The sequence below is a fragment of the Echinops telfairi genome, unplaced genomic scaffold (genome assembly GCF_000313985.2).
Source record: "Echinops telfairi isolate 266 unplaced genomic scaffold, ASM31398v2 ScPeMD7_4225;HRSCAF=4972, whole genome shotgun sequence".
In the NCBI taxonomy this organism is placed as follows: Eukaryota; Metazoa; Chordata; class Mammalia; order Afrosoricida; family Tenrecidae; genus Echinops; species Echinops telfairi.
This window is the reverse complement of record NW_022108124.1, coordinates 24665471-24679762: the sequence shown is the minus strand read 5'-3', so window position 1 is coordinate 24679762 and position 14292 is coordinate 24665471. Positions and strand designations below refer to the sequence as shown.

The window sequence follows — 14292 nt, the reverse complement described above, 5'->3', positions numbered from 1 at the left end:
CTTGTTCTGTGCCTCAATTTGCAAGCTACACTACCTGTGGGACACCTAACCTGTGGACTGTGTCCCTGTAATTTGAGGTTCCTTCAAGACCTGCTTCTCCACACAATTGGAATTTACATCTCTTGAGCTGGGGACTGACTGTTGGTGACCTGACTGTTGGTGACCTGCCTTGCTGTTTGCTGCCTGTGCCGGGTTGCCTGAATCTCTCTACAGAAGACTACCTGGTGGTCCTCAAGACTTGAAGGACTGCCAGTGTCTCACAACTGTCTAACACATTTGAATTGTACGGAGCCATTTGTACTGCTTTATAATTTAACTGTTTACTTCTCGTGTTATCTATCTGTATAACTGCTTTATAATTTAACTGTTTATTTCTTGTTATATATCTATATAAATATATATAAAATTATCAGCAATCTGGATTTATCTCTCTGGAGAACCCTGTCTAACACATCTATTATAATTGTCTATGTAATACTCTGTCTAGTAACCAGGCTATTCCTATCTCTCAGTTGTTGTCAGAGGGGATTCAGAAGAGACTTTTTTCCTATGGAGATTCTATGAATGTATTCTGGGCTCCCACTGTCATCCATAGCCTTCTGCACACTATAATCTCACAATTTAATTAAATTTCACAATTTAATCCATTCCCTCCTTCGGACGTAGATTTTATTTTTTTCCCACTTCTTGGATCGCAGGTGTTGGTGTGCTTCTTCGATGTGGGCTTGGTTGACATCTCACTTAGATAGCTACTTCCCAGTTCCCATACTTTTGTTTGGTTTGGTCATTCTTTCTGATAGGCGGACACCATCCAATTTCTTCACCACACTTTGCTATAGCACCCATATCTTCCATGTTTCCTTCATGAGGGTATATATCAAGCAGGGCTGTGCTGTAAAAACTATTTTTAGCTTGGAGCTAGGATTGAGGGCAAGCTTAAAAATCCATTCCTAAATCTGTTTTCTATCTGCCTCTGGTTCACCTTAGAGACAGCTTTGTCACTTTATGGTAGAGAATCCTATTGAACATCTCCCTCAAACACACCTGTACTCCCCAAGGCCAAAATTACAAGGAGTATGAAGAAGCAGAAGGCAGCTATCTCAAGATACAGAAACAAGTGAACTGACATTTACTTGCTACTTCAATGCCCTACTTGATTTATTAAGATATGCACTATTCTGGCAGACTGTGTCTGACTTTGTCAGTGGATATTACTGTAAATTTTGCTTGAACACCAACTCTCATTGTTTGTGTAAATCATGTCTAGTTATGTAAGGAATTGATCGATGCAGCTCAATATTCCATGTATTACAATTTTCAGTTAGCCTACACCTGTTTAATTGTCTTTACTCAACCTTATTTTAAATATATTACCAGAGGCTAAATCAATGACACTACAAATAAAAGGATCACTGTCGCTTCTATCCTGGTGCAATTCGCTGCCAGGAGAAGTTAGTGTGCTCTTTCCTTCTGCCACATCAACCAGTAAGATTGGAGATGGGCATTCCACCAGTCAGTTTCTGAGTCATGGAAACAAGCAGAAATGTCCTGCTGTATAGGGAGCAGGAGAGGACTGGCAGGCCTGTCTATTCTGACTGGTACAGAAGGTCAGTGATACATCAACATCACCATATCATCTTTACATATTTATCATTTTAAATGCACCAGTATTTTAGTGAGATCGCCTTGCCATGTGATTATTGTTAGCTGCCAATTTCAGGCCTTGATTGATGGTGACCGATACAAGAGGGGATTGGACCACTGTGGTTCCCAGAGTTCTCATTAGCTGAGTTTGGGGAGTAAATGGTCAAGCCTGTCTTCCTTGTCTGTCTCCCTCTGTAATCTCCACTGGAACTTGTTCAGCATCACAGCAATGCACAAGTCTCTGATGAGAGAGAGGTGGCGGATGCAGGTGAGCACAATGAATGGGAATCCGACAGGGTTCCCACCCACCAAGGTGAGAAATCTGCCAATGACCCAACATCTTCCTCCTTCTCTATAATAATAACCTCCAGATCATCTTTGCATGTTAACCAGAGAGAAACTGCATTAAAACATATACCATTAAAAAGAGTACAAACCCAGTAGTTACATTCAAGAAAGAGCACCCCAAGTCAAAAGCAACCAAATAAGATTCAGAGTCCTTTCTCAGCTTCATGATAATAAGAAAAGGTCAACATCATACTACATGGACTAGCACTCATGCCAAGAGTAGATTTCTTCTCTCCAGTGGGGCCAAATCCTTGGGCTTGCTGCATGAGACACACAAGAGCACTAACAAAATAGGGAAATGAAAAAAAATAGGCATTCTAAGAATATAGAGTCGTAAGTGTCAAGTGGATCCCTGGTGACATAGTGGTCACATTGGGCTGCTGACCTCAAGATGAGCAGACGGAAACCATCAACTGCTACACTGGAGAGAGAGGAGGCTTTTGACTCGCCTAGAGTTACAGTCTCAGAAACTCACCAGGGCTCTTTGACCCTGTCCTAGGGAGTTGCTATGAGTCATCATCGACTCGATGGTTATGAGTTTGGTTTTTCGGTTGGAAGGCTTTAATTACATTATGAAAATATTCAGATGACAGAAATATTTACTCAAAACAAAGAAATAGCTATGGTTGCAAATTCTTTGCAAAACATACTTTTCTAAAACCTCATTTTCTAAAGACAGTACTCCAAAAGTACACAATTCAGTAAATTTTAGACATGTATCCCTTTTATGGATAGTACAAACTTACAAATATATACTAAAAATAGTCTTGAATCAGAGAGCCTTGATTTTACTTTTCCCCAAAGTGTCACTTCACAAGTGAACCGGGCAGACTTACTATCCCATCATGTGCTCCTTGGTACCACGATTTGGATCTTTAGTAGGGCACATTGAAATAAAAGGCAAGATTTCCTTTGCCTACTGTGTGTGGCCACATAAATAAGCATGGGAAAGTGCTATGGGAGAATTCCAGGAGGACTGACACAAATGAGGACTCTTCTTTACTGTTCTGCCTTTAATGTTGCATGCACGCAGAATAGGCGTGCAGCGGCTAGAATTCCAGTAGCCAAGGTGAGCAAGGAGGTTACACTGAAAATGGGAGCTATGGACTAACGGTAGAGCAGAAAAGAACTGCGCCTCTTTTTTTTTTAATTCATTATTTTATTGGGAGCTCTTATAGATGTCATAACATCCCATAATTCAAATAAATCAAGCATAATTGTACAATGGCTACTACAATCAGTTTCACATTTTCTTTCTTCTTGAATTTGATATCAGCTCCCATTTATCTCCCCCCCACCCTTTCTCCTAGAACACATATTATTCTATTATATAAATGTGTATATATATATACATACATACATACACACACACACACACACATAGCTGTATCTTATCCCAAGTATATTCTGTTAATTGCTCCCCTTGAGTGGGGTTATACAGTCATCATTGCTATCAGCTCCCTTTGGGCCCCCTTTCCCATATCCCCAGGGAATCATTACTCCCGTTTCTATTTCTGAAGGGTCATCCATCCTGGCATTCCTGCACTGAACTATCTTAATTATGGAAATGAAAAAATGTAGGTCTTAATGAGGTAGAACATAAGCCTTAATAGTGAGGGAAGGAAATATTAACGAACTGGAGGATAGTTATGAGCTTCATCAGTGCTCTACAGTACCGTAGATTTATCGTCCCTTCCATGTGGCCCTTCTGAGAGGGACTGGCCAATGATCTCACAGGTGGGTTTTGGGTCTCCCCTACATCCACGCCCCTTCACATCGATTTGGTTGCTTGCTTTTGAATTTCTGATACCTCTTCCCATGGACACCTCATGATCACACAGGCTGGTGTGTTTCTTCCATGTGGGCTTTGTTGCTTCCCTGCTAAATGGCTGCTTGATTATCTTCAAGCCATTTCAATGTGCCAGTTTTGGGCAAAAATCAGCAAGCCTCTCTTGACTCACACACCTTACTCACCTGACCTCACTCTGTGTGATTTCTTTTGTTTCCACGAATGAAGTGGGACATGAAAAAAACAGCGATTTGAGAATGTAGAAGAAAAAAATGGGGAGGGGCTGTCAGTTATCCAAACAGATGAGTTTGAAAACTTTTTCCAAGAATGGAATCACAGATTTGACAAATGTATTAAGTGTAATGGAGAGTACTTATAGGTGATAAGACTGTTTTATAAAAAAATTTAAATACATAGCTTTGAAAAAAATCTGTTTTTGGGGGGAATACCCCCTTGTTTCTTTGTGTTCCCCACATCTAGGTTGGTTTTATATAACAGAAGGATAAATAAATAAGTGCAAAAATATAGTACTGCTCTTTTGATTTGTTCTATTTGTAAAGCAGAAAAAGTATAGGCCATTACTTACTCTCTTCAGTGGATCAATATAAATTTTAGTATAAAATAGCTGATCATCGTCATTATCCTGGAGATTCCACTGCTGAACTATCCGGTTGATGTATGGAGCATAGCCCATGAATCCTGCAATGCAGTCAAGAGAGGGGAAAGGGTTTAACCTTCAAAGGCCAAAACTCATGTCTACATTAATCACAGATTAATTCTACATTAATTGCACAGGCTCATGGCATCAGAAGGGGCAATCTTTATGTTAGGTCTTCACAACTCACCATGAGACATACAGTAAAGCCTGTGAACGTTAGAACCTGTGTAAAGTACACACTTGTCAGAGAGGGAAGACTCGAGTATCTTCCACAAAACGCAGGAGAGAAAGATGGTAAGACTTCATCCTGACAAAGGCAGAGAACTTGAAAGCACAAAGCTGTCCTGTCAGGTTCCAGCTTCTCATTGGTTTCACTGTGCTGAGTGCCCTTTGTTTTATATACAAGCTACAATAGAGTGGGTTTTACTCTAAATAGCAAAATAAAGGTAGAGAAATGCCTCCTTCTAATAAACACATTCCCCAAATTAATTGGAACAAAAGGTAATGAATGTTATGTTTCTTAAGAAGAAAAGAGTTGCTAGGAAAGGGATAGAGTAAGACAAGATATTTTTCTCTGACGGTCTACAATGGTTTTCTTGGATCCTTTGCAGAGAATTCAGTTTCTGAGAAAGAACATTTCTATCACAGTGGAGTTACTGTCAGTGCCAGAGATTCTAACACAACCAAAAGAATGTTGGATTTGTCACTGACTGCAAGCAGCTCCAAGACCTGAGACATTTCAAAGATTTCTCCTTACTTAAGTGTGTCACTGTGATGCTCGCTACACGGTTCTCTTTTTTTTTCCCTTGGTGGTATAGTATTAAAATGAAGTCTAAAACTAGATTGTTCCCTTTGGCCCGAGAAGATAAGCACACAACCTGCCAAACATTTGTCTATAAAATAAAACATAATTGGATAATTTTTCCCATTTGAGTCTTCCTCTGAATTTCAAATATCCCAAATTGCTATGCTTCATTGGCATGTAATACTTTTTAAAAGGGAGTAATGCTGCTCTTAGCAATTAAAAGGAAACCTATGTTTTACTCACATAACCAAAATTTCCTCATAGGAATAACAGGAAGGAAATAGGACCAGGAATATTACTGTTACCTCGAGAAAACAAGGCAAAAAAAAAAAAAAAAAGATGATAAAAACCCAATCATTGATTGCTTTATTATTATCCTTGCCAAATGAAAAAAAATCCTAACTCCCTGAGAAATCATAGTTTTTTATTCTGGTGATCAATCAATCCCCCGTGGTGGAAAATGTACATAACCAAATAAAGAGTGACACATCACTTTTTCCAATGGTTTACATTATCGTTTTTCTAAAACATGTATTCATCTTTTTTATATATCCAAAACAGCTTCAAATAAATGTGGATAAGTGGCATTTATTTTCATACCATCTATATGTTTCAAGTGATGTATTTTTTATACTAACATGCCATCTTGTTTCAGGCCAATACGGTTTCTAATATTATGAATTTTCTCATCATAAAAAGTGTTTGATCACTATAGTAAAGGTTTTTTGAATATTAAAAGATACACCCATATGCGATGATTATATAATATTAGAAAAGTAACCAATGCTACTAAATCGTACATTTAAAAATGGTTTCAAGGGTACAATTTGTTATTTATATTTTACACCACAATATAATAAAAGTAGCTAAGCCCACAAAATGACTTGTGTTCCTTAAAGAACTATATTTAATTCATGAAATCATCTAAGCCTTTATTAAACATGCTGAGATGATCTGACATCTCTATTTTCACTACAGCGATCATAAGGATGCTGTTTGATGGCTTTGCTATATACCTGTAAATGCATGTCCCTTAATTAAAATGGCCCACACAAACACTTACTTGATACCTATCATTTGTTTCCACAGCACTATAACTGTGCCTGAAATTTAGATACTAAAGTGGATGTATCACTACCCAGATGGATCTACAGAGAGCAGTTCCCTATATATGGCAATTTAAGGAAACTTTTTATAAATATAAAATAAATATCAGCTATCTATAACTATATATGCCTTAAGAATAATAAGTTTTTTAATTATCTATGATTTAGTACATGCTGAACGATTAGCCTAGAGGCTGAGTACTCAAGGCAGAGGAATCAGAGCGGCAGCCACCTGAGAGGCCGCAGGGACTGCTGAGGCAAAGAAGACAGAATGTGAAGCATGAGGGACCTTTAAAACCCAAAGGTCATACACACACAGCCATCTTGTTGATTCTAACTCACTGTGACCCTAAGGAATGCAGTAGAATTAATTGCTCCACAGGGTTTCTGAGGCTATAAATTTTTTTTTTTAAAGATCATTTTGTTGGGGGCTCTTAAAACTCTTATAACAATCCATCTATCAATTGTATCAAGCATATATGTTGCCATTATTCTTTTCTAGACACGTACTTTCTATTGAGCCCTTGGTATCAGTATAAATCTTTATGGGAACAATCAGCTACATGGAGATTAGGTAAAAATGAAACAGTCAAGAGTTCCCAAAATAGCATGCAGTACAGATCTACTGAGATGGAGAAAGGAAGGTGAGCTGAAGGTAGGTGGTGCCAATTGGAGTTTAGAGTTTCCAAAGTGCGATACATATGAAGTAACAAAAGTCCCCAGTACAACTGTAAGGGAAACAACATCAACAAAACAACCAGTTAAAGGCACACCGAATCAAGGCGGTCACATGTCAGAGGAGAACTGTGCTCCACAGGCTTGCCAGTGCCTGATGCCCCAAGGGCTGCTGGGCGGACTGGAAGCACTATCCGTATGGTTAGCAGATGAGTTCATTAGCCATTCTGTCTGCCCAGGGTTCTTGTTGAGGAAAAAATGACTTAAATTCTGGAAGAATATGGAAATAATATACCAGCCCTGCCTAAGGTTGTTAGGAGCATCAAATGGCATAGCAGGAGAAGCAGCATATTGTCCACTATAAAATGTACTCAAATCAAACAGATATGGTAAATTCATATTATTAATACATTAATGATTATATTTGCATTTACAGGTAGGGCAGCGTCCAAAAATAAAAGGCTGTTATTTTATATATTGATAATTTACTCCCTGCTCATGTCTTACCCACCTCCTGAATTCAAGTAGCGTTTCCCAATGTGCACAACAGGGTACTTGTCTGCCAGTCTTTTATCTGGCCATAGAATTCCATCAGCTGCAAAGACCACTTTGTGGTTCATCTTCTGGAATTTTTTTAGAACTTCTTCTGGACCACCAGCAAATATGACATCAAAGCTGTTTAATTAAAACATAAAGAAAGAAACGTTTAAAATACACTCACTGGAATTCAGGCATAGAAACGTAGTTCAGAATAGTTAAAAAACAAAACACACAAAAAAACCCACAACTAAATTCTGACCTTATAAGACCCCTGGGTTTTAGAGACTATAACTCTTTACAAGAATAGAAAGCCTTTATCTTTCTCCTGAAGAGCGGATGGTGGTTTCAAACTGCTCACCTTTGGGTTTGGTGCCCAACACACAATCCACCATGCCATTAGGCCTCCCAGGAAGTAAAGAAAAATTCTCAAATAAAAGTCAGGGTATAGAATCCAACACAGAATTATACCTGATCTCAGTCAATAGGTTAAAAAAGGATTAATACAATTTATTTACAATGGACACCAATGAAGTTCCCTCAATGTAAAATAAAAAGTACCGCTTCCATTATGTTATCAGTATTCATATTACATTGGCAGATAAAGTCCAAGACAAGGGCAGATTATTTAGTGGCAATCATAGTAAATTTTCAACAGCAAGTTACTACCAAAATAATAATTTACAAACAGTATTGAACTGCTAATAAGCAGTCACTTGCTATGTAACATAATAATATAGAGTAATTAACAGAAGCTGCCATTGTAATTGCTCACCATGTAAAGCCTATTGGTATCTGCCATAATTTCTGAAGAATTCGTATCTTTGACAAATGTGTCCAACTACTGTCTTCAACCCACTTTCAGTCTGTGAATCATTATTCCGCATTAAATCCTACAGTAAATGTGTGCAGACAAGCCCATCTTTTAAAAACAGAATACACTTGAAAACATATTAGATAAAAATTAACACCACAATGTAATGTCTACCATTTCATTGATTTCTTTTATGGGGACTTCATTCCTCAAAGTTCAATCACAGACCAAAATAACAGAGCAAAAAATGAAACTTAAAAGTCACTCCCCAAAATATTTTCACTCTGCAATAAGTTCCCTCTTCATTACAATAAGAGAAGACAACCTAGAAATCAGCTATTTGAACACATTATTGGCTCAATAAGAGAAAAACCTAGTCATGTGCTTCCCTAAAGATTACAACCTAGAAAACCCTATGGGAGAGTTCTACGGTCACATGGAGTTTCTATGAGCCCAAATCCACTGGAGCAGCACTGAGCAATAACATTCATTATAACCAGAATCAATTGGCATGCTTTGGACATCAGTATACCACAACTATATCTCAGAAGTTCCAAAGATGGTAATTTTTTAACCTTAAATCCCACGGTGGCAAACAATTCAGGATGCCACATTGGTGCTTTCAAGAGCATCCAAGCCAAACGAGATCTTTCTAAGTGCCAGTTATCTAGATGCCCCGCTGTGTTCCCTGACTGGGAGGAAGGGGGCTGCACCACACACCTTTCCCTGAAGCCTCCCTGTCAAGGGATTTGTTAATATGCTATGAAGATCTCAGGCAAGATTTAATAACTTTCTACATATAGATTATTTTATCAAAGTAATACACACTCTTACTAACCTGTAGGTTAAATGCTGGGCTGCTAACCACAAGGTAGGCAGTTCAAACACACCAGACATCCCATGAAAGACAGTTGAGGCTATTTGCTCCCTTACAGGTTGACAACCTCAGGAGCTCTACACAGCAGCTTTACTCTGCCCTGCAGGGTAGTTGTTCTGGTCAAACTGATTTGAGGAGCAGCAGGTTTTTAAGTGTGTGTATGTATATATGTGTGCATTGGTTTTTGCTTTCCTTTTGTTTTGTTTTTGTTCAGTTTATAGAACATAAGGGAGCAAATTCTAAATTACTTTGTATCAAGAATAGAATAAAGATATACATATTAATTACATTTATGGCAGAGATGCTAACTGGTCCCCACTTATATACCCAACCGCCTTAGTTGACAACACACATGGCCTCTACCCTGGGGAACCTGCTTTTCCCAATCTAATCTGAAGACACACGTGGCCATGTGGCCGCAAGACTACATTCTGCTCAACATACAGAAAGCGAAGCAGCAGCAGGGCGTCACCTCCAGGTCCTGTACTTTCCAAATGAAGGTCTCAGTGCTCTGCTGCCTCTTCCTCATTCCCGGGGAGCCAGACTTTACAAATAAATGTTACTTGACATACACCAAACTCATCGCCATCCACAGATGCCAACTCACAGCAACCCCATAGAACAGGCTAGAACAGCCCCTGTAAGTTTCCAAGACAGAAACTCTTTACCACAGTAAAAAACAGGGAGCTGGTGGTTTGAACTGCTGACCTTGCTATTAGCAGCCCAACTCATAATCACTATGTCACAAGGGCTCTTTTGTGATGCACATTCAAAATTCTGCATCTTTAAACAATTATGAAGCTTTAAACAAAGAAATAAGTAAAAGAATTTTAAATATTATTAATATGTAATTCATCTTAGTAATTACAAGGGGGCACCCCCTAAAATTCCACCCCCCAATGCTATATATTTAAATTTGTGTACAGAACAACCTTATCACTTTCAAAGTACTCTCCATTACACTTAACACATTTGTCAAATCTGTGATTCCACTCTTGGAAACAATTCTCAAACTCATGTTTGGATGCCTAACAGTACCTCCCTCATTTTTTTCCTTCACCTCTTCTATGTCATCAAATTACTGTCCTTTCATGTCCCTCTTCATCCAAAGGAACAAAAGGAAGTTGCACAGAGCAAGGTCAGGTGAGTTAGGTGCATGGGGCAAGAGACAACTACTGATTTGGCCCCAAACTGGTACACTGAGATAGCTGTGTGAGTAGGTGCATTGTTGTGGTGGCAAAACCACACCTTGTCTGCCACAAATCAGGCCTTTATCGTTTCACAATGTTACACTAGCTTTTCACAACCTCAATAAGAAAGCTGGTGAAGTCTGACCTGGTGGAACGAATCCCAAATGTACTGTAAGTCGACATTTTTGTCCATTCGGAAAGTTGACAGATTGTCCAGAATGAGGTTTGTCATCAATTGACATTTCACCTTTTTTGAAATGAGAAAACCACTTGTACACTTGAGTTTTTCCCACAGCATTGTCCTTGTAAGCTGTATTCAGAACATCACAACAGTTTCTGCAACATTTTTCCCAGAGCAGGAAACAAAATTTCACAGCCACATGTTGTTCTCTTAAATTGGCCATCACAAAAAATGAGGTTTGAATGAAACTGCGTTTTATGAAAAAATTCACTATGACCAGAGAGAAGCTTCCCAGGAAATGCCACTAGGTGCACTAACTTAGAGGGAGTTGCTGGATGCTCGCCTAGTGGGAAAAATGCCTACCACAAATGCTCCACCCAGCAGAGCTTTTTTTTACCACTCCCTTGTATGTTATTACTATTACCATAGTTTTTAATCTTAGTAAATGAGCATTGATTGAGTTAAGAGATAGGATTTCTTTGTTCTACAGGATTTAAATTTTTTGTTATCTTTTACATCAGTTGCAAAACATATAACTTGCTTCAAAATTAAAATATAATTATATATACTGGCAAGGAGCCATGGTGTGGCGTAGGATGAGTGTGGGACTGCTAATTTCAAGAGTTGACGTCCAAACCCACTACTTGATCCACAAAAGAAAGACAAGACTACCTGCTCCAGTAGAGATGTACAGTCTCGCAAACTCTGAGGAGCAATTCTACTCAGTCCTATAGGGTTATTGTAAGTTGAAATTGACTCAGTGCCTGTGGGGTTCGTTTTATATGTACTGAAGTTTTTTTCTTCCAAGATCAATAGGCAATAAATTGCTGACAATTAACATCATTAACAGTGTAACTATAAAGTGCATTACACAAATACTTGGTAGTCTACTATTTGGGATTCCAATTCCATATTTGCCATTTGGTTAGGCATGTTACTTACCCTCTCTGTGATTCAGTTTCTTTGTCTATAGTATGAGAATGGAGGGAGAAGGGTAGTATTGATCAAGTTGGTGTAAAAAAATGGAAAATTAAAATACGTGACATGTAAGCACTCCACAATGTTAAAAAAAAAATTGTGATACTATTACTAGAAGAGAGACACTGATGGAGGGGAGAGATTAGAGGAAAAGTCTCATTTATTTTATAAGCTACTATTTAGAATAATTTCATTGTTAGACAGACATGCAAGTTTTTAACCATATCTTAAATCAGAGTAAGATAACCAGGATGTACAGACTATCCTTCCCTGCCTCCTCATTTTAATAACAACTGAATTACTATGACATGGCAGGATAACATTTACGGAATATATCTAGTTTCTTTTTATTCTAAATGATCAAAACTGACTTCCTCAGTATGACCACGTTATATGGTCACCTTGTCATGTACACCAGTAGGGACATTTTGCTCACAACTACTAACTGACGGTGACACAAAGCAAAATTAATTTTTTTCAAATGGAAGTTTATGAAAAAGACCAACTTTATGAGCAACTGGGTCATGAGAGTCAAAGCAAATAGACAATCTAAGACAAAGACTACTGTGTGAGAACCCCGGCACACAATGAGAAGACAGTACAAAAAAGAAAATAGTTCCTGTCATCGGTTTAATTCCTGTTTGTGTCTCACAGGGACTCAGGCAGCAATCCAGGAAAGATCCTTGCCCACATGAGCTTCCATGTAGACTTTGACTCACTCTTCAGTGGTTCTGAGGTGCAGTCTGGCTGGTGAATTGCTGGTCCCATCCAAATTTTGAGCATATACATAGCTTTCCAGTATGATATACTAGTAGGTGGGTGTTGGGGGGTATTTTGATTAAAGGAGGACATCTTTGGTCTGAACCTCATGTAACGGCAGCAACATGCCTACCCATGGTATTTTGGAACCAGTCTTGATGGAGGTGTCTTTAGAATAAAATCACAGGGTCATGAAAGGGGCTTGGACTTCGGAATCCAGCCGACCTTGTTTAAATTCAGTTCCTGTAACTTCAGTTTCTGACTCAGAGAGAGTATGCTTCTCTCACTGAACCTTTGTTTCGCATCCATAAAATGAGGTGAGTAATATAGTTTTAAGATTTTTCATTGCGATCTGGGTGAAGGTTTAGGAGGAAATTAGTTTTCCTGTCAACAATTCTTACACATTTTGATTGATGGCACTGGCTGCAATCCCGCAATGTGACAGCATCATCCTATTTCCCTCACTGTTCACTGCTCCCACTCCTCCTTTCCCATCCTTCCTGCCTTTAGAGGGCGCCCTGAGCAAAGGCTGCCCTTCCCAGCGCAAGGATGGTTCTAAGGATGTTTACCTCTCTGGTGTTAAAGATCACCCTACACGCCCAACTATGGATTGGGTGACCATTGAGCCTTGGGAGGCATAGTGGGTTATGTGTTGGGCTGTTCGCCTCAAAGTCAGCAGTTTGAGACCAACAGCAGTTCTGCGAGATTCTGTAAAAGAGTTATGGTCTCAAAAACCCACAGGAGCAGTTCAACCTTGTCCTATAGAATTCTTATGAGTCAGAATGAACTCAATGGCATTGTGATGTCTGAGAATCATATTACTGGACACTTGAAACATGAAATCACAAACTTTGCAGGTAGCATCAAATATTCAAAAAAGATAAATGCAGATATGGTTATCACATTTTATTTCCTGCCCTAAAGAAGGATACTATACACCATACATCTAAAACTATTAACAAGAGTTGAGAGAGAGGAGCGCGGTGGCAACTTTTATTTTTATCATTTAAGAATTTATAAGTATGCATTACCTTTGCAGAAGAAAAACTACAACAATAACTAAAAGTGAAAGTAGATTTACATAATTTAAATAAGAATTTGAATTTAGATAATCATAAGGTTGCTAGAACTTTTGCCATTTAAATCAGTGGTTCTGTCATTTCTTTTTTAAGTACTTCAGAAGAGTACTTTGAAGAGATTTAAAGCTTTTTAAAGGGCAAGAAAGCTTTTCTGCATAAAATAATTTTGGCCTCAAAAACTCAGTCAAAAAAACTTATAAGGCACAAAAAATTCTGAGGATGCTGGCCCATTTCAATATGAAAATAAAATAAAACTTTCCACATTAATGCTAGTAAATATTTCTAGGTTCTGCAAAGATCCTAAGTTTCCACCTTATGTGGTCACACTGAATCTTCTACCAGACATGTTGGTGTTCTACTTCCAACAGGTCACTGAGACTTCTGTAAGTATTTACACTCCGTGTTCCCTGTTTCTATGGCACCATCCACCAAAGGAACCTAGGCTCAAAATTTTAACTCATTTGACAACACCTTTTTCATCAACTCTTTTGCCAAATCTTACTGATTCCATCTTCTTCATGAGTTGTCTTGAGGACTTTCTGGGTGGCACTAATAATTAAGCGTGCATCTACTAGTCACAGGGTTAAAATTTCTAATTTGCTCAGAGGTGCCTGGAGAGATGGGCCTGGTGGTCAGCTTCTAACAGGTCCCAGTTTCCAAATCTCTACAGAGCCCCTTCTCCAGGATGCACATGGTGTGGTCATGAGTTGGGACAAACTCAAGGGCAACTCATGCCAACAACGATCTATTTTGCATTTAAGTTCTTCCCATCAGAAAGTACTGACTTTGATTATTTAAATAATCCTATCTATCAAACTCACTGCCATTGAGTAGACTCTGACTCACAATGCC

At 38.6% G+C, this 14292-nt stretch overlaps 1 protein-coding gene across 1 annotated transcript in view; it reads right to left on the bottom strand.

Annotated features, from left to right (window-relative positions):
* The window catches only part of PLOD2 (procollagen-lysine,2-oxoglutarate 5-dioxygenase 2), a 102071-nt gene that overhangs the window by 34153 nt on the left and 53626 nt on the right, over positions 1-14292 (bottom strand). Inside the window, exons 6-7 of the mRNA XM_004708624.2 lie at positions 7537-7700; positions 4364-4480 (exon numbers count right to left, since the gene is read on the bottom strand). Coding sequence (XP_004708681.2) covers positions 4364-4480; positions 7537-7700 — 281 coding nt within the window. The remainder of the gene's footprint in view (positions 1-4363; positions 4481-7536; positions 7701-14292) is intronic.